At 41.1% G+C, this 21,832-nt stretch overlaps 1 protein-coding gene and 1 pseudogene across 2 annotated transcripts in view; one reads left to right on the top strand and one right to left on the bottom strand.

Annotated features, from left to right (window-relative positions):
* ABCB1 (ATP binding cassette subfamily B member 1) overlaps nucleotides 1–21,832 on the bottom strand; it is a 96,156-nt gene that overhangs the window by 60,023 nt on the left and 14,301 nt on the right. For both annotated transcript variants that reach the window (XM_075558459.1, XM_075558458.1), the window contains exons 4-7: nucleotides 17,965–18,127; nucleotides 4,422–4,494; nucleotides 1,777–1,968; nucleotides 992–1,163 (exon numbers count right to left, since the gene is read on the bottom strand). In XM_075558459.1, the coding sequence (XP_075414574.1) occupies nucleotides 992–1,163; nucleotides 1,777–1,968; nucleotides 4,422–4,494; nucleotides 17,965–18,127 (600 nt within the window). The remainder of the gene's footprint in view (nucleotides 1–991; nucleotides 1,164–1,776; nucleotides 1,969–4,421; nucleotides 4,495–17,964; nucleotides 18,128–21,832) is intronic.
* On the top strand, nucleotides 11,631–13,248 carry LOC142457101 (vacuolar protein sorting-associated protein 4A pseudogene; annotated as a pseudogene).

Below are 21,832 nucleotides of genomic sequence, written 5' to 3'. Positions count from 1 at the left end.
ATCTTTCCTTAAGGAGCCCTAGTGGAACAGGAGTAACACATTGGGTTGTTGGCCACGAGGTCAACAGTTTGAGACATCCAGCCACCAGTGGTCCAAGGAAGAAATACAAGGCTTTGTGGTCCTGTAAAAAGTGCTGTCTCGGAATCCCCCATGGGCAGTTCTACCCTGTCCTGTAAGGTCACTAGGCATTGGAATCCCCTCAAGGGCAGTAAGTTGGGCTGGTTTTGGTTTTTTGAGTCTTTTCTTTATATCATTCTGCTACACAAATTCATTGCCTTCTCTAAATTGTATCAAATCCTAACAAAGCGTACCTACTGAGATAGCTTTCCTCGAGCACCTGGAAAGACAGTGTTAGTTTTACAATGTCGATCAGAGTGGTGTGTGCAGAGGAAGGGCCACGTCTACTGCCTTTGCCCTCTGGTTGGGTCTGCATGGATGTGGGGCTTGAAAGTATGTTTATTTTCTTAAATCTGTTTTTTATAATAATATGTTTAAATATGGATAAGCCTGGTGCCATTTGCAATACTGACACACTGTATAATTAACTACAAACTAAGCAAAACCTAAAAGTTCAAAACATTTTAAATTTACCAATGTTAAATGAAAGGTACCCAGGAGCATGGTACTCAATGTTGTAACTGGATTTGAACCCTTCGTGATTTTGGCCTTGTCCACTTGAGAACATAACTCTTCAGAATTCAACATGTCTTTAGCAGGTTGCTTTTTTTTTTTTTTTACGGAGGGCAAGAGATGAGGTGAAAGCCATTTCTATTTTTCTCATCCTTTTCCCAAGTAACCATGTGACCAGCACCAACATGGAGTCCTGACCAAGGTAGGACTCAAGAAGGCTGAGTCTGTGACAGCCCTCAGATTTTGAACAGGACATTTGAACCAAATAAAGTATCAGTACCACATCCTGGGAATCTTTTAAAACTTTCTTTCACTTATAATGGAAAATGTTTTACAACCTCGCTCCACAGGCCTTACCTACCTTTGCCCAGATAGCAGCCGACAGCCCCAGAACAGGACTGATGGCCAAAATGACCAGGGTCAGCTCCCAACCGCGTGTAAATCCTACGATGAAACCGGTGAGGAAAGCTGATATCGACTGAAAGAACATTCCGATTTTATCACCAATTCCATCATTAATTTTGGAGACATCACTAAAAGAAAAGAGTTAGAAATAAATGCTAGAATTGTAAACCGTTTTCTCCTGAGTCTAGTGTCCCCCACCCCCACCCCCATCCCCTTTTGGATGCAGTACCAGAGGACTTCAAAAAATTCATGGAAAAAAAAGGAGTTTTAAGAGATAATGGAATTTCCCCCATAAACTTTTGGAAGCCTAGTTTATTTCTGTGTACACAGGCTCTCTCGTGCTTATTTTGTTTGGCAGAATGCAAGTTTCCAGTAGGATAGTTGTCATTAAGAACAGTGATCTGCAGTCCACAAGGCCCAGGAGAATGGGCAGAAGTGTACATAAAAAGTGTCCACTTTAGAAACTTCAGAACTCTCATGTGGTTTTTCTATTGCACATTCTTGGAGAATCTCTTTGAGTTTACGTCTACTCCCTCATTCATAGCCAGTCATGCAAGTCCCCTCGTGCTCTGCCAGGGAATCAGGAACAAACAGATCTATAAGACACAGTTGATGCTCAGAAGGCATTTGCTCTCAGAATTACTTCTGAGTAATCTACTAAAATCTTTCAAGAGATCTGACGACATATTGCTTCATTTTGTAAGAACCACAAGTGAGTTAAACATAAAACAAGGTACTTACTCTATGAGGCGGGTGTTGAGTTCCCCAACATCATGCACATCAAACCAGCCTATCTCCTGTCGCATAATAGCATGGAAAAATTGTTTTCTAATTTTATATACTTGTCTTCCAGCTGCCAGGCACCAAAATGAAACCTGAAAGTAGGCAGCCACAAGCACACCAGCACCAATCCCACTGTAGTAATAGGCAAACCTGAAAAACAACAATAACAGCGCACACATTCTATGTGTTTGGAAGTAGCACATCTTCCCCCAACACACCACTTGCTCTCAGTTCTCTGAACATCTCACTTCCCTAACAAATCAGAAGTTACAGCAAAAAGAGTTGATGGTCAGTATCCAGCTATCACTCTACTGGAGGGATTGCATGCTCTTTTCTGCTTGGCTCAAATCCCAGTTCTCTGCTAAAATGTTAGGCCAGTTGCTTAACCCTTGTAAGCTCAGTTTTCTAATTGATAAAGTGAAGATAAGAGTTGTAATACACTGGTGCATGAAATAGACTTGAACCAGTGCCCGCAGATGGCACGTAGAGTAGTACGTTATGTGAGAGACTTGTGTGACACAACGGAGCATCACAGTATCAGGTTTAAAGCCCTATTATTTTCATCCTGTCTCCTTTTATTTCGTCTGCATCACCTGACGAGCACTCAGACATGGTTTCTGCACACTGGGGAGTGGAAATAAGTAAAAGGGCTGGTCAAAAAATAAATAAAGCCAAGAGACCAAAATGATTCTTTGGCTTTCTGAGATACGAATTAGGCAGAGCTTGAAGGTCAAAAGGCAAGGGAAAATAAAATCATTCTTTGTCATCTGCCCAGCTGACTAGCAGCAGATTTTTAAACTGCTTACTCAATCAATTAAGAGTAGCCCTTAACGTTTAAACTAGAGCAAAAAGCATATGCATATTCTAAAACTCTTGATTATCTAGAAAAGTTACACCAATGTTTTTTGCTCTGAACTTTCATATTTAAAAAAGCACACATCTCTTGGGTTTTATTACACAATTCAATTTTAAAAGCGAACATTCCAAAATTAAGTGGAGGATTTTAATCTTCCCGTTTTCCAAAGTTCACAACTCGCCTTCTTCAAATGAAAATGTCAGCATGAACCATGCAGAAACTATAAAGTGGCTAAATATTTTATGATACAAATAAAAGCCAGATAGTCGCTGGTCAGAATATTAAAACTCTATGAAAATAATAATCTATAACTTTTCAAGTGTTCATGAGGGAAGGGGGAGAGGGAGGAGGAAGAAATGGGAAGCTGAAATTAGGGGCTCAAGTAGGAGGAGAATGCTTTGAAAATGATGGTGGTGGCAGATGTGCAAATGTGCTTCACTCACTTGATGAATGTAGGGATTGTGATAAGAGATGTAAGAGCACCCAATAAAAGTATTAAAATATATATATTAACAACTCAGTGCTCAACCTATCGGGAATCTTGGCAAACATATCTTCCCCAAGCTATACCTAGTAGTTCACAGTATATTTATCTGGGAGGATGTACTTAAAACATGGAATTTTAGTTGATGAATAACTCAGTAATTAATTATTATCCAGTGTTAGTGAGATAGCAGATTGCTAAGAAAGAAATCTCACTTAACAAGTAGAGCTCATGCTTTAACCATCAGGTAAAACCCCAAACCAAACTCACTGCCATCGAGTCCACTCGGACTCAAAGCTGCCCTGCAGGACAGAGTTGCACTGCCCTGTGGGTTTCAGAGGCTGCAGGAATGGACACTCTTTACAGGAGTAGAAAGCCACCTCTTTCTCCCAGATTGGCTGGTGGTTTTGAAATGCCAGCCTCTCGTTAGCAGCTCAACCTGTAATCATTATACCACCAGGGCTCCTCAGGTAAAGTATTTTGAAGGTATTTAAGATATTTACTCAAAGAAAACATACTGATATTTGAGTATTTACAAGACAGTCTGTTTCTTTTTTCCTTTCTAATATGAAAATAATACTGCTCCCTAGGACTACCAGATGGGTATGTGTTTCTCATTTCTGAATATATTACCAAGGCTCTTCATTGTCTTTACACCTACCAGGTCATCTACAAAATGATGTGTAATCATTACCTTTTAATTTACCCACACATGATCTTAGACATCTGTTATAAACTGTGCTGGGATCAAACTTCAAACTATGTAAATCATTCAAAAACCTTTCCCAGGTGAGTTAAGGTTAGAGTGATTAAATTTACTGTTGCTGTTATTTTATTTCATTGCTTAGAATCTAGATATTGAGTTTGAAAATATTCGTTAGCATATCTCATCATATCAGGACTGAAAACAGCCACAAAACAAACTAAACAAATAATTACAAAGCTACTGAAAAAACTCATATGAATCTTAGCTACATTTTAAATGGCCACTTTGAACACCTCCAATTTTCTCATTTATGATATCCTATATTTACCCATTCATATATCAGTCTAATTTAGACTTAACCTTAATATTAGTACATTTTATGTAACAAAGTATTTTCTTAAAAAGAATCTACCCTGTATCTTCCTGGAAAGTCACCAACAGCATATGGCTCTGCTCAGAATTTCAATTCTTTATTGTAATCATGCAAAGTTTTAACCATAGCTACAACTGAATTAGTACAACAAAGTTTAAAACTAGTAAGAAAAATGTCTAATTACTCAGTCATATCTTTCTCCAGCTTGCTGTAGATATCTTCAGTATTGTTCATATATCCTGTAAAGTTAGGATTACCTAGACCAACACACAAAAAAGCATGTTATTTTTATATCTTTGTTCTCCAATTAAAAATAATCATATGCAAATTAATTTTTACCTAATAATTTACATAAATAGTTAACAAGTCAAGCAGGGCATCTACCCAAATACTTAACTGCTAATCAGGTGCAAACACATACACATACACACATTGAGTTTGATAATGTTCAGTTGTAAGAAACAGCCCACACTTAGTGAGAAATAGTCTATCAACTCATGTCCTGGAAGTAAAATAAAAACCTATAACCATATGAAGGGGTAAAAAGCTCCACTGAGTGGAGCTTTTGTAGTATGCATTATCCTAAGTAGGCAAGCATCAAGCAACTCTGAGTTAGTGCACCCAGTGGCATCACCTGGAAAGGTCCTCTTTGGTCATAGTGAATTTTTTCATGAAAGCAGTTTCACTTGAATCTTTTTTTTTTTTTTTTTGTGACAGCCAATTTAAGAGAACAGCATTCAACTGTGAAATTTTGTTTCCTGTTCAGGGAAAAGTGCCACAGAAACTGTTGTGATGTTGAACACGGCTTACAAGGGCAGCGCTATGGGAAAAACTCAAATGTACAAGTGGTTTTCTCATTTCAAAAAAGGTGAAATGTCGATTGATGACAAACTTCATTCTGGGCCTCCATCAACTTCCTGTATGGATGAAAACGTAGACAAAATCCATGCACTCATGCTCAAAGACCAACGACAGGCTATTGAAGAGAGGGGGAAATGATCTGGACTACCTTGGAGCTTGGTTCAGCAAATATTAATGGAAGATTTGGGAATGATAAGGATGTTGTGGAATTTGTGCCTTGGGTTCTGACTGGCCAGGAAAGCAAGTGTTGAGTGGAAACATGCCGTGCTTTGGAAGAACAGCTCGGAAGAGACCAGACTCTTTCTGTCAGGTCATTTCTGTTGACACGATGTGGTGCTGTTTTTACAACCCCAAAAGCAAATATCAATCAAGCCAGTGGAAGACACCATCGTCACCTCGTCCCGCAGAAGCTCATCAAGTGAAATAAACGATCGAGATGATGCCCATTTGTGTTTTTATGAAGAGGGACAATGCCGGTGGAGTTGGTTCCACCAGATCAGACTGTTAATCGAGTGTTCTATTTAGAGGTACTGTGAAGATTTCATAACAGTTTGCAACAAAAAAGGCCTCATTTGGGGCTGACGTGTGACTGCTTTTGCCACTACGATGATGCACCTGCTCACGCTGTCATTTCAGTGCACCAGTTTTTGGCAAAAAACATCATGCCTCTCTTGTCCCATGCACCTTACTCATTTTGTTATCGTGACTTCTTTTTGTTATCATGAATGAAGCAGGACATGAAAGGACAGCGATTTGAGGATGTAGAAGAGGTGAAGGGAAAAAATGAGGGAGGTACTGTCAGCCATCTAAACAGATGAGTCTGCCAAATGTTTCCAAAAATGAAATAGCAGATTTGACCAATATATTAAGTGTAATGGAGAATACGTTGAAGGTGATAAGGTGGTTTTTAAAAAAATTAAATACATAGCATTGAAAAAAATTCCATTTGGGGGAGGTACCCCCTCATAAAATCAATTCTGGGTTTTCGTCCTAATCAATACCTTGTCCTGACAAAATCCAAATCATACTTGGCACTGACGTGCATACTTTAAATCCAACCCTTCATTTATACCGTTTAAATCTTTTTTAAAAAATCCATATTGGCTAATGCAAGCATTTTGTCTGATTTGGTTTAGATTTCTTAAAATAAATAAATGTAACCTTATAAATTGACCACTGTTTTGTTTCATCAGGTCCCACTGTTCTACTTCTCTCCCCAAATGCAACCACTGTCACGAAGGCCTTCGCTACCTTCTAACCACGCGTTAGGCAATTCTGTGTGGGATAATTTCTTTTTAACTTTATATCTTGCAAACTTATTTTTCATGTAACATTTTTGAGGCATACAGACCTATTTTATTCTTTTTAACCTCTCTATATTATTTTATTATATAAATGTGCCACAGCTTAAGAAGGCTGAGTGGTACAAATGGTTAAGTGCTCAAGCACTAGGGAAAAGGTGGAGGGCTGAAATCCACCAGAGGAGGGACCACAACACACAGGCCTGGAATCTGCTTCCAAAAGATCAGTATTCAAAACCCAATAGAGATGTTCACCTCCAACCACACAAAGGGACGTTAGGAGTCCCAGTGAACGCAACAGCTGCTAACTACAACTTATCTCTCAGTGGGCCATCAAATCAATTCACACTCATAATGACCCTGAAGGACAGAGTAGAGCTGCCCCTTAGGGTGTGGTAGTTGTGATTTTTATGGAGTAGATTACCAGGCTCTTCCTCCTGAGGACTGGCTCCTGGGCTTGAACCTCTGACCATGTGCTTAACCAGTGACCACCACCAAGGCTCCTTGTCAGGTCCCCTGCTGATGGAAATTAGGATGTTTCTCTGTGTATAGGTGCATTTTCAATTTCGCGACCCTCAAGTCGATGTCAACTTGTAGCGACCCTCAAGGACAAGGTAGCACTAACTGCCCCTGTGAGTTTCCAAGACTATCACAGTGTAAGGCAGTAGAAAGCCCAGTCTTCCTCCTTAATTTCACTAGATGCAATCAAATTATACACCAACATGATGATATGGGTAATCATTCCACTGGCAACGTATGGCTGTTTCTCTAACATATCTTTAAATTATCAATAAACTTTTTGATTCCTACAATCTGATGGATTAAAAATAGCTCATGTTAAATTCCTGTGATTACTAGTGAGGTTGACTTGCATATCTTTATTGACCATGTGGGTTTCCTTTTACTGTGAAATGTTTAGCTATATTATCTGATAATTTTTTGTTCTTGATTATCTGGTTATAAAATTGATTTATAATGGATTATATCAATATAAGTCACATATCTTAGAGATACTAACCCTATAGTTGTATAAGGGGGCTTGAAAAAGTTCATGGAAAAATTGAATAAAAGATAATGGAATTTTCCCATTTTAAGGTACTATACATATATAGTAAATGTCTTCTCGCTTGTTTTTTAAATTTAGCTTATGGTATTGTCCTGTAAATAGTTTTTAATTTTGTATGAATTAATTCCTATCAATCTTTCAACCTTGGATGAAAAGCAGGAGCAGTAAGAGATCCAGAGATGTAACAAAAATGCAGAAGAGAACAGTGACCAAAATGTAACATTGGTTGCGGTGGGAAAGCCACAACTTGCTGGGTTATCTAAAAATATTAGTCAAATCATCAGTACTAGAAAGTCAAACATCAGAATATAGACTTTTTTCCGTGAAATAGTTGCTTAGACTCTTAATCACTGTCTCTTCTGTGGCTTCCACAATGCCCATCTCTTAGCTCTCTCGTCACTTGATCCCTCCTTCTAGTCTCATTCACCAGCATTCCTACATGTTGGCTCCCTCCTTCCTTAAAGGTGATTTTTCCTAGCATTTCCTGTACTCCCTCAGGTGATCTCAGCCACTTCCCAATGTCAGTGACCCCCTATCAGTCTAGTCAAACCCTCTCCTCATGGTCATTTCTGTGTCCAGGCCTCGGTAGCCTTGTGCTTCTCCTTTAACGAGAGCCCCCTAACGGCTCTTGCTGCTTCAGTCAGGCCTTCAGTATTGCCACTGGACTTTCCCTTTGGGGAAAAAAGCATACTAATATTGCTTCTGTTAATCATCTACAGTGATAGTCCCCTGGATACAGGATAAAGTCCAAGCTTCATAAAATGTCATAGTAGTCCCTTTACAATCTTGCCACAAAATCGATGAGACAGGATAATATTTTTGAAATGTCAACCAGTGATCTCCAGTGACTTTTTTACCCCCATGAGTTGTTCCTCATTCGAGAAGCTGGGGCATGGTGCCTTCATGCTCTCGAAAGGGGGTTTCTACAGCAAAATGCAAATACAGTGCACATTTCTCCTCGGCTTTTGTAAACTCGGTCTATATTCTTGGGAATGGCGAAGAAGTGAGCATGACAAAATATTTCAAATTTCACAAAATTTAGCACTGCTCTTATGAACTGTGGGGAAAACATAAATGCTGAGACTATGCGGTGGAGGACTGACGACAGTGTAGACACTGGGTCCAGGAAAGGGAATCTCTTGTGTCCTGCCACCTGAACAGACAGAAGCCTAGAGCACTGCTCTGGAAGTGAAATGATGACATAGTAAGTTACATGGGAACTTGAGCCAGATAGTCCCTGAACAGCTTCCAATAGACACCTAGGACATGGAGAGTTGTTAAAGGAACGCACTGCACTGCTCCTCATCCTCCTAAGAGAGGGCCACAGAAAGGGTATCAAGAGACCTTGATGTCTATACAGAAGATGACACTGTGCAGTGCTTGGCCTTTGCTCTCTTTACGTACTCGGTAGATCTCCCAGACCTACTACAGGGGAAGATAGGGCAACCCTGAAATAAATATGAGATTGCTGGCTACCATACTGGCTGGTGGTTTTGTTGGATAGGCATTGAACTACCAACTACAAGGTCAGCAGTTCAGACCAACCAGCTGCTTCATGGGAGAAAGATGAGTTTATGTGCTCCTGTAACAATTTATACCTTCAGAAACCCTTTAGAGGGTCACTATGAATCACAATTGTCTTGATGGCATCAGGTTTATATACATATATGCCACCGCTCTGACAAAAGGATGGCAATTACTCTGCACCATTTATGCAACACACAGCGTTTTTACCTGACCCAAATACCTCTGGAATTCTCGTAATTTTTACTACTGAGCATGTAAATACAATAGGAATAAAATAGGCACGTGGCATAGATGCATTTGTGATTCCTTCATGGGTAAAATAATTATTTTCCAAAAATATTTCCCACATTTTGTTGTGTATTATAAATAGCCAATATAAATGGCTTTAAAATCTGTGTTGTTTACCAAAAATAAAGATAAAGTCGAGTAGATTCAGGATCCTAGTTGGGGATAGTCCTATAACTTGGCAGTGGGTATAGGGTACTCATGGCTGGCCCTGATATAACATTGCACGGGTGGCTTTTAAATGCACAGATGTGCTTGACACAATGGATGGATGGATGGGTGGTGCTAGGAGTTGTATGAGCCCCTCATGATACGATTAAAAAAAATAAAGGTGTTTTAAAAATAGTTCAAATGGCATATATTTCACATATTGTACATTTTAGTCATTCAAGCATATTAAAAAGAATTGTGCAATCATCACCCCAATCAATTCAGAATATTTTCTTGTGATTCCTCCCCATCCTCCCCTGCCATGCCCCTAGGTAATTATTAATGCAGTTATTGATGAAACTGTATTACAATGGTGGTTTTCAAGCCATCTCTGACAGAGCCTTAGTGCCAAGTGCGATTCTAGGCAATGAGGACACAACTGCAAACAAGAGATTCCAAATCTCATCAGACTTCTGTCCTGCAGAAAACTCATGCCTACGATGCGGTCACACTGCTGAAATATCTAACAGAGTTTCTCTCAGTTCCACGCAAATCCCTCACCCATTTCTTTCTTCTCATCCAAGCAGCTGTTAACAAACAAGTGAACCACTGAAGTAACAATATAACTCTAACTATAAACACAGTGAATAACACAGTGATGGTGACTATGAGGTGAGGACAGGAAGGCTTTATGATTTCGCCCTCTCTCCAACCCTCTTTGTGTAAATAGTGTTCAGTCACCTAAGCTTTTGATATGTACAACTCATGTATTGTGGTCTGAAAAGATGGCTTATACGTGTATAAATTCCTTTTCCCAACAGTGCTTTAAATTTTATACCATTTCCAAACTTAATACTATCAATAGAATTAAATACTTATGCCTCATGGAGATGATTTATAGTGTTCTCTATTATAAAATGATAATGTCTCAAAAGTGAAGCAAAGAAATATGCAAACCACAAATATATGAATGGATTTGGAGCTTATATTTAAGCATGGCCCTAACCTAAGAACAATTAGTTTTATGACATGGCCCTTCTCTATATGCACCCTTATGAAAATATCACTGAAGATATAGGTGCTACAGCAAAGTGTGGTGAAGAGGTCAGATCATCCCTGGCTATCAGAAAGAATAGCATATGGGATCTTAAAACAAGTAGCTATCTATGTGAAGCGACAAAAAGTCCACCTGGGGGAAGCACACCAGTATGTATGATCCAAGGACTGTAAATCATAAAATCCAAATCCAGAGGAGGGAAAGGTACCAGAACTTAAATTTTGAACACCCAGTTTGTAGAAGGCTATGGAGGGCAGGAGAAGCCCCCAAATGCCCTTTTCAGGGTGCCCATGTGCATTGAGCCTCAGGTGCTTCCCTTTGACCATAAGTCCATGGATGTCACCAGCCTTGCTGTCAGAGCATTGTAAAGTTGATTATGGCAAATGCAGTTCGGTTACAATATAACACCTTATTATTTGATCTCCCTTTTGACCCACATTAAAGTTGTTTCAGTTTTTAGTATTTTCTGCTTTATTTTTAATTAAGGTATCTCTCTTTTTTTGTCATTGGTTTTTTTTGGTTTGCTTCTTGTTTTTCTTTTATATGATTTCCTGTATATGAAATCCAGGTTATGTAAATCTATAGCGACAGTAACTAGTGGCATGGCAGGAGAGGTTGGGGGAACAGGTCACTGACAAAGAGCACAAGAATGAAGAAAATGTTCTGAAATTGACTGTGGTGATGACTGCATGACTCTTCTGAATAGTAGTGAGCTGTTAAATGGTATGAGATGTGAATTATATGCCCATGAAACTTTTAAAAGTTTATTCTGAGGAGGTGGTACAGGAACAATGAACTGAATGGTAAGCAGCAACTATTACTGAGACAGGGAAGATTCTACAAGACTTCAAGTCAGGACAGAACTTGCTGTTTATGTTTTCAAAAACCAGAAAGAACACAGGGCAATGGACTTCAGGGAGTAGACAAGTAGCAAGACTGAAGAAGCCCAAGACAGAAGAAGCCGGCAGGGGTTTGTTCATGTGGGCTCCTGGAGGCCACTGTATTTTATTTCACAGTATGGGGAACTATTAGGAGAGATATTAGTTGGCATGTTTTAAAAAGTTCACACTGACGGCCCGCGCCCAGCCCCGACCCGCCGGGCTCCCCGCGCCGGACCCAGCACCTGGGCTCTCCTCGGTGGACCGAGGCCACCAGCAGCCCGGCGGGGTGCGGGGCGGACGCAGGAGATGAAATGACATCGTCAATCCTCCAGAAAGCCATTGATCTGGTGACGAAAGCTACAGAAGAAGATAAAGCCAAGAACTATGAGGAGGCGCTACGGCTCTGCCAGCATGCTGCGGAGTATTTCCTGCACGCCATCAAGTATGAGGCGCACAGTGACAAGGCCAAGGAGAGCATCCGCGCCAAGTGCGTGCAGTACTTAGACCGCGCGGAGAAGCTGAAGGAGGACCTGCGCAACAAGGAGAAGCGCGGCAAGAAGCCGGTCAAGGAGAGCCAGAGCGAGGGCAAGGGCAGCGACAGCGACAGTGAAGGGGATAATCCAGAGAAGAAAAAAATTGTAGGAGCAACTGATGGGTGTGGTGGTGATGAAGAAGCCCAACATTCGGTGGAACGATGTGGCTGGGCTGGAGGGGGCCAAGGAGGCCCTCAAAGAAGCTGTCATTTTGCCAATTAAATTCCCACACTTGTTCACAGGCAAGCGCACCCCTTGGCGAGGAATACTGCTCTTCGGCCCCCCTGGCACAGGCAAGTCCTACCTGGCCAAAGCTGTGGCAACCGAAGCCAACAATTCCACCTTCTTCTCCGTGTCCTCCTCAGACCTGATGTCTAAGTGGTTGGGAGAGAGCGAGAAGCTGGTGAAGAACCTGTTTGAGCTGGCCAGGCAGCACAAGCCCTCCATCATCTTCATCGACGAGGTGGACTCGCTCTGTGGATCCCGGAATGAAATTGAGAGTGAGGCTGCCCGAAGAATCAAAACCGAGTTCTTGGTGCAGATGCAGGGGGTGGGGAACAACAACGACGGACGCTGGTTCTTGGTGCCGCAAACATCCCCTGAGTGTTGGACTCGGCCATTCGTAGGAGATTTGAAAAGCGGATTTACATCCCACTGCCCGAGGAAGCTGCCGGTGCCCAGATGTTCCGGCTGCATCTTGGGAGCACCCCGCACAGCCTCACGGAAGCCAACATCCACGAGCTGGCCCAGAAGACGGAAGGCTACTCAGGGGCGGACATCAGCATCATCATGCGGGACTCCCTCATGCAACCCGTTAGGAAAGTGCAGTCGGCAACACACTTCAAAAAGTTCTGTGGCCCTTCCCGGACAAACCCTAGCATTATGATCGAGGACCTCCTGACCCCCTGCTCCCCAGGGGACCCGGGGGCTATGGAGATGACTTGGATGGATGTCCCCAGCGACAAACTCTTAGAACCTGTGGTTTGCATGTCGGACATGCTCCGGTCTTTGGCCACCACCCGGCCCACTGTGAATGCCGATGACCTCCTGAAAGTGAAGAAGTTCTCAGAGGACTTTGGACAAGAGAGTTAAAAGCTCCTTCACTTTGTGTTTCAGTGAAGGTCCGGGGCAAATTCACAGCATTCCCCGTGACGGTGGCCAGGCGGCCTCAGGGCTCGTCCTGAAGTCATCAGTGTCCCCTCCAGTCTGGCCACCAGCAGGGAGCAGACAAGAAGGGCCCCAGCCCTAGAGAGGCCCCGATGCCCTTTGGGCCTGCGGGGTTCCCAGGTCCTCCGCCTCTGGATGCTCACAACTCCTGTTTTCGTTTTTTAAACCTTTTTGTTCCCCTAAGTTAATGCTGCTTGGAAATTTGTCTTGTTTATAAATAAAAATCATCTGGAAAAAAAAAAGTTCACACTGACATTATATGGTGAACTGGACAGTTGGCCAAAAGTGCTAGTGGGGAGATTCCCCTGATATGAATTATCCAGAACAAGATCAACACAGAAAGTAGGTTTGTGGCTTCCAGGAGCTGAAGGAAGACATTGGAGAGTTACTGCTTAATGGGTACAGAGTTTCTGTTTGAGGATATGAAAACGTTTTAGAAATAAATAGTGGGGATAGCTGTACAATATGGTGAATGTAATTAATGTCGCTGAAATATACCCTTAAATCGCAGTTTACACAATGTGTTTTTACACAATAAAAAGAAAGCAATTGGATGGCAATGAGTTTCTGTTAAGAATGGCGGAGTAACTGTACATAAGATAGTGACAATAGTTATACAAGTTGAAGATACTTAATGTCATGAAGTAATTCTATATTTGTAAATATAGTATAGATATATGTAACATAATTTGACATATGGAAAACTTGTGAATTGGAAAATGTTGTTATGTATAGATATATACATATGTATGTATGAACTTAAATGGAAACGAAAAGGGAGGGAAAGAGCAGAGAGGAGTTGGGAAGCTACAGTTGCCAAGGTAAGAGATGAAGAAGGCTTTCAACAAGAGTGGTAGCCACAGATATGCAGCACTGAACTCTGTAGAGTGACCTCAACATAGTTGGCAAGTCGTAGGAGAGTGGACAGCTAGCAGAGACCCGGCTGTCACATTCGATCAGGCAGCCTTGCTTTGGGCTGCTTAACTCTATGAGTTTGTCGGATGGACATTACTTGCACCAGGAGCATTCGCTAACATAATAAACTACGGAGTTAAATGATTCACCGGGCCCTTTAGAGGTCAAGAGTTATGTGATTCTACTTCCATTCGTGTGCAAGAAACTTTAATCAGCCACGTTGTAAACCTGGACCTTTCACCTAAATGTCCTATCTTCCTGGCTCTTGCCCAGGCTGGTTATGGCAGGTGACAGGGGTGATTTCACCTCCACGTGTGCTTTCACACCTCCGGCCTTCAGAGCAATGCCTCTTGGCTGACCTGCCTGACTGACATACCAAAAGTAAACCTACAGGAAGGCACCGAACCGAGGAAAAAGGCCAAGTGGAACTTGCTGGAGTTCTTTGCCTTCGCTCAGAATTTGAAAACCTCTAGTGGAGTAGCAAGAATCAGACTGAAGGGTAGGATGCCTGTCCTAGGAATTCAGCTCTGCCAACTAGCAAGCAGGTCTGTCCTGGTCACATCATGTCAATTTCCTGGTTTCTACATTTGTGCAATTATAAGGTTTGGCCAGATAATCTCTCGGCTCCTTTTCACTTATAAAAGTGTTCACTGTTCCACTCACTCATCCCATTTCCTGAGCACCACCTGTGTTCAATTACTCACAGAACAGAGCCCTGTTCTTGGAGCATTGTTTCCCAGGCTGAACTTCCTTGGTATTCTGCTCCACAGCAAACCTGCCAGGTCCAGATTTGGTTTACCCTAAGACTATCTCCCAAACACAAACCTATTTCTATGCTCACCACCTTGGTCTGAGTTTTCATCGTATTCATACTTTAAACGACTTAAATGGCCTCACACTAAACGACATCCCTATTTCCATTCGCGTCCTCTCCTCCATATTCGGAGCACGGCAGCCAGAGTGGTCTTTTTCAAACAGAAACCAGATCACGTCACTCCTGTTGAAAGCCCTACCATCTTTAACTCCCCCCTCTTTTCTTTTCCATTGTAATCTATATGTGTGTATACATGCACACACATCTATACAGAATACATGCCAACTTACAATTTTACATATGTAAAATTAAGTTAAATATATTTGCATATATAGAATTACTCCATGACATCCAGTATATTCAACTTGTTGTATAACTATTGTCACTATCTTATACACAGTTACTCTACCAATATTAACAGGCTTCAAAATAATCCATTGTCTTTTAATTCCATTCTTCGACGAACTTTTTGAAGTCTGCTTATAGATTTTTTTCTATATATCCACAATATAGTTGCCATGCCTGAGAAAATGAACAATAATTCTCTATTACCTAACCCTTGATCCATAATCAAATTTTACTAATTAACTATTATATCTTTTATAATTTTGTTTAAAAATTGGATGTTCTTTTTAGGGGTGTGCTTATTGATCATTAGTCCTTCTTTGGAGAAAAGTCCTTTATCTATTTTCAATTGGGTCATCTGTCTTTTTCTTGTTGAGTTGGAGACATTCCTTATATATTCTGGATAAACTCAGAATACATAAAGAACTAAATACATGTATCTCATATATCTAATAAATATTCACACATACACGGCGGTTAGTTGTTTGACTCATAATGATACACTCTGTCCTGTGGGGTCGTTATGATATATAATGTTTATATATCATGTAATGTTTCCAAGGTTGTAAATCTTTACAGAAGCAAACTGCAGTTTTTCACCATGGAGTGGCTGGTGGGTTTGAGGCACCGCCCTTTTAGTTAGTAGCTAAGAACTACTTAACAACTGCACCAGCAGGGAACACTGAATCTCTAAATCCTAAATACTGTATATACTTGTGTATAAGCTGAGTTTTTCAGCACATTATATATATATATATATAGTTTCACTGTGGCTCATACAACTCTTAACACAATCCATACACCCATCCATCCATTGTGTCAAGCACATTTGTACATTTATTGCCATCGTCGTTCTCAAAACATTTTCTTTCTACCTGAGCCATTGATAACAGTTCCTCATTTTTCCCCCACCCTCCAACAGCCTCCGTCCCTCATGAACCCTTGGTAATTTACAATTTTTTTTCATGTCTTACACTGACTGATGTATCCCTTCATCCACTTTTCTGTTGTCATCTCCCTGGGAGGGAGTTATAGGTAGATCATTGTGATCGGTTTCCCCTTTCTCCTCCTTCCTTCCCCTTACCATCCTGGTATTGGTACTCTCATGATTGGTTCTGAGGGGTTTATCTGTCCTGGATTCCCTGTCTTTCCATTCATCACATTCTTAATGCAGTTTTTGTGGTAAAATTAGGTGCCTTGGCTGATATTTGGGTTGGCTTATACTATGAAGAACTGCTATAATTCAGGAAAAAGGCAAATCAATTTTAAAAAAGCAGACAAAGTTCTTGAAAAGACATTTCTCTAAAGATGATGCTATTGTTGTTAAATGCCATCGAGTGGTCTCCTTATAAACAGCAGAGGGAAACACTGCATGGCCCTGCACCACCCTGACCATGGTCCCCGTACAGCCACGGTGCCCGCCCACCTCTCTAAAGAGGCACAAAAGCCAACAAGCACAGGAATAAAAAATTTCCACTTAAAAAAGTTATAAAAGACATTGTGGGCAGTTGAAGAAATTGGAATATGAACCGAGGTTTGGATGGCAGCACCATTATTTTTAAGGGAAGCAGGATAAAACCCACCACACTCACTAGGGTGGTTCTTGTACAGCTACCTAAGAAATATAAGGGTTGGTGAGGATGTGTTGAAATTGGAGCCCTCCTCTGTGGCTGGGGGGAATGTAAAAGGTACAGCACTGTGGAGAACAACTTAATATTTCCTCAAATATGGGACTACCATACAATCCAGCAATTCCAATCCTAGATATGTGTGTAAAAGAACTGAAAATAGGGCCTCGAGAAGACCTTTACATGCGGTGTTCATAGCAACGTGATTCACAATAATCAAAAGCCAAAGCAATGCAAGTCCTATCGAGAGTAGACAAGCAACATGTGGCGCATGGTAGAAACAGTATCCAACCATAAGAGGAACACAAGTGTTATCATGTGCTATGGCATAGATGAACTTTGAAAACATTATGCCAAAGGTAGTAAGTCAGACACAAAAGAACAAACAATACATAAAACTATTCTAAAACTATTATATGACTCCACTTACATGCCATAGGAAGTTGTTTAGACATTGCCAAGGGCTGGGGACATGGCAAGGGATTGCCTAGTGCCACAGAGTTTCTCTTCGGAGTGATAGAAGTCTCAGAAATAGTGGTGTTAGTTGTACTACGTTGTGAACTAAAGACATTGAACTGTAAACTTGAAAGTGGAAGAAATGGCATTTTTATGTTGTATATGTCTTATAACTTTAATTTTTTTAACATTAAAATAATCTAATCATAATTCTCATAATATTCTTGATTGTATCTTTCTAATCCCTTTTAATCTGGAAGGGGCACGTCCTTATTATTTTGTAAAGTCTTCCATAAAGTTCTCTCTCCTGAATTCCTATTACCTTTCAGCATAATCCCTCCACCACAAGCACACCAGGCTGCTCCCTGTTCATTGTTGTTTTCCCTCCCCCCTCCCCTTTTTAAAGGTCTTCTGTTCTTCCTACTTAATATTCAAGGTCCACATTAAGTTCATATACCACTTCCTGACGCTTCATTAGATCTGTCTGATGCCACAGAAGTCTCTTTTCTGCACTCATCTGTGCTGTACTTCCGTCATATACACCAACGCTTGCAATACTGTGTTCTCTCAAACTCATGAAAAACATAAACTCTGGCTCATACTATTTCCCAAAGCTAATACATATTAATCAACATTTAATAAGGGCTTCTCAAATAGTTATCAATTGATTTTTCTTGATTGATTGGTTTTTCTAAGATTCCAATAAAGTCAGTAACACACACACACACACAAAATACTTACTTTGCTCAAAATCACTACTGTTTTTTTTCTCTGCCAAATCTCCAAAGCTATCCGTCATATTTCCAAACACCAGCATCATGAGGGGGAGTGCAGCTCCATGGATGATAGCAGCCAACGTCCCCAGCAACATATACAACTTATCAAGCCAGTTCGAATAGCGAAACTAAAAGAGAGAGAAAGCCAATAAATAAGAACAATTAGTTTCTTTGTTGTGTGTCTTCTGATGCCTATTAACCGGCCCCGAAAACATGGGGGAAGGGAGGGTGGTCAGTGTGAGATATGAAAATAATAACATTTATAATCTATCAAGGGGTTATGAGGATGGGGGAAGGAAGTGGGGAGAAAAGAGGAACTGATACCAAGGGCTCAATAGAAAGTAAATGTCTAGAACAGAATGAAGGCAACATGTATAAATTCACCCGATGCAAGTGATGTATGGATTGTAGCAAGAGTTGTTTTAGAGTCCCCAATAAAATGATCTTTTAATTAACAAGCAAACAAAAATCAATCAGTTTCAAGGATGATTTTTTTACTCTACCTTCAAGCTACAACCAAACTCCAAACATTTTTCTCCTGCTATCCCCTGTCTGAGCCCTGTCTTTCTCTGCTGGACAATAGCAACTGCCTAACTAGACACAACATAAGCCAGGGGCGGCCAGAAGAATGACCAAGTCTATCTTGGACGAAGCACGGCAGAATGCGCCTGAGAAGTGAGGATGCAGAGACTGTGTCTCATACGCATTGGTCATGTTATCAGGAGGACTCCGTCCCTGGAGAAAGACATTGCGATTGGCAAAATAGAGGATCAGTGCCAAAGAGGAAGGTCCACTGTGCGAAAGATGGGTTGGCCCAGTGTTGCGATCACGGGTTCAAATAGAGCAACAATCGTGAGGATGGTATTAACTTTGCAGTGTTTTGTTCTGTCGTATCTGGGTGACTATATGTCAGAACCAAACTTAACAGTAACTAACAACAACAATCAGAAATGGGTGTTACATTCTTCTATTTTCTATCAACTTCTTAATATTGAATTCAAGGACTTCCTTTCTAACACCGGAGGTTTGAATGAGAGAAATGGGAAATTGTGAGTTAGTGTGTATCTAAGTCGTTCATGGGATTAAAGTGGAAGTAAAGTTTCATTGCTCTTAATAAAGACACTATCTTGCTTGAAAAAAAACTCGAGTCAAAGATCAGCATAAGGGAATTAGCATAAACGTAACATTTTTTAATGACATTAAGAAGGAAAAAACCTCGCTCTCTTCAAGTTGCTTCCTTCTCATCGCGACCCATTGAGACAGCGCGCAGCTGCCCCTGCGGGTTATTGAGCCTGTAAACCGTTACAGGGACGGGGCCTCCTCTTTCCCCCAAGGGGTGGTTGCTGGCACAGAACAGTCGGCTTTCAGGTTAACAACCTAGCTTGTAGCCCATGATGCCACCAGGCGTTGTGGCACCCCTCAGTAATGAGAAAGAAAATGGGGAGAATAGGTTAGATGTGGACTTCACAAGGAAAATATTTCCTGGCAGGAGAAAATCTGGCTGTAAAAGTGTAGACCTGTATAATGTTTTCATTGTAGATAAGTCACAGAAGGAAAGATAAATTCTGCACATCCAAAAAGTAATGGGAACGTGACAGCGAAGGATGGGCTCAGAGCTCTGCGACAAGACCGACAGTAAACTTCTCCCATGGGACTCAAGGGCTAGTTGAAGCTTAAACAGAAGTCCAATGCCAGGTAACAAAAGCAGTAGCAGGATGAAGCCAGAAGTGGGGGTCTGTGGGTAAACTCCAAAGACGCACCAGGTAGAAATAGGATGCAGGGTTGTAACCTTAGAGAGGAAGACTACGTAGGAAGTCGTAGGCCTAGAATATAAACACAGAGAACGTCAGTGATACGTAAGAAACAGCAACAGAGAGCAAGTGTTCTGAAATTGCACAGAGCTTTTCAGGAGACAGAAACTAATCTTAAAGTTAGTTAGCAGGGAACTTACAGGAATTGTAAGTAATGAATTGACAAGTGGAGAAATGAACAGCAGAACAATTATTGACAGTAGTGAACGCTAGTCCTTAAAGTAAGAGAAAAAGCCAAGTCATGAAGTGACAGTCAACCAAAAAACTTTCTCTTCTTGGTGTCTGGTTTTTAAGCCTGTTCCTGGGATTATTTGGGCACCAACTCAGAAAATTGCATTAGATAGACTGCACCAGGCCTAGTTTCTTAGATATGTGCCAATATATTTTCATCTATTAAGTTATATTTTATATGAGAAGAATTCAGATCCATTATAGGATGAGACAAAAAGACAATACGCATTTGAAAAAGAATTATGTATTAAGGGATTGCCAAAGGAAGCTGTATATGGATCTGTGGTTGCTGGTTGGTTACACATTAAGCTGTCAATCATGAGGTCAGTGGTTCAAACCTGCCAGTCACCCTGCAGAATTTAAAAGATTTGGAAACCCAAAAGTGAAGTTCTTCTCTGCCCTATACGGTCACTATAAATCAGTTAGATGGCAGTAGGTTTTTCTTTTTGCTATGGGAGACAGCAATATATACAAATTAGATACTGCAACACTAGAACGCAGCCCGAGAAGAGTAAAAAAATAAAAAGAAAATTTAAAAGACACATATATGGAAGGTGTGGGGGAAATTTAGAGTGTTGAAAATATAAGACTTCATAGCAATTTTCATAAATAGTTTGAAGATCTAAATGGTTATGCAGTAGGCTTTCAGACATATTTTAGTATATAGAAGCCAATGGATTATTCACATTTAATGTTTCAGAGGTGAATTGGACTCCAAACTTCCTTATAAAAAATTCTAATTTTAGGAATGTTTGTGTACAGATAGAAGGGTTGTGTCATCTTATACCAAGACTGGAACATTTTGAACTCTGACAGACCCATTTTGGGTTTTAGAACATTTGAATCTCTGTTTATTGTACCAAATTCACTACCAGTCAGTCGATTACGACTCATAATGAGCCCGTGGGGAGGAGTGGAACTTCGGTGGGGTGGAGGCTGGAAATCTTTGTGGGAGCTCTCTTGCAGAGCGGGGGGTAGGCTCAAATAGCTGTGCGTGTTCTCAGCAGTCAAACATAACCCGCTGTGACCTCTTATTTCTGCCCCCCGCCTTCTTTCCAAATACTTTTATTGGGGGATTTTACATCTCTTATCACCGTCCATACATTCATGCAGGGTGTCAAGCACATTTGCACATCTGCCACCATCATCATTTTCAAAACATTCTCCTTCCACTTGAGCCCCTGATGTCAGCTCCCCATTTCTTCCCCCTCCCTCCCCACACCCTCCCTCATGAACACTTGAAAAGTTATAGATCATTATTGCCATATCTTACACTGTCCTCCGTCACCCATCACCCACTTTTCCACTATTTGTCCCCCTGGGAGGGGGTTCTAGATTGATCCTTGTGATCAATTCCCCCTTCCACCACCCCCACCCCACCATCCCCTAACCTCTACTGGTATCTCTACTCTCATTGTTGAGGGGGTTATCCGTGCTGGATTCCCCGTGTTGTGGACTCTTATCTGTAGTAGTGTGCATGCTCTGGTCTAATCCGACTTGTAAGGTAGAATTGAGGTCATGATAGTGGGGGAAAGGAGGCACCAAAGAACTAGAGGAAAGTTTTATGTTTCATCAGTGCTATACTGCACCCTGACTGGTTCATCTCTTCCCGGTGAGCCCTCTGTGAGGGGATGTACAGATGGGCATTGAGTATCCATTCCATGCCCCCCTACTCCAATTCACATTGGGTATAGTTTTGTTCTGGGTCTTAGATGCCTAATACCTGATCCAATCAATATCTCATGATCACACAAGCTGGTGTGCTTCTTCCATGTGGGTTTTGTTGCTTCT

The sequence above is a fragment of the Tenrec ecaudatus genome, chromosome 9 (genome assembly GCF_050624435.1).
Source record: "Tenrec ecaudatus isolate mTenEca1 chromosome 9, mTenEca1.hap1, whole genome shotgun sequence".
Lineage (NCBI taxonomy): Eukaryota > Metazoa > Chordata > Mammalia > Afrosoricida > Tenrecidae > Tenrec > Tenrec ecaudatus.
The sequence above is the reverse complement of the archived record's forward strand: the minus strand, read 5'-3'. Positions and strand labels throughout refer to the sequence as shown.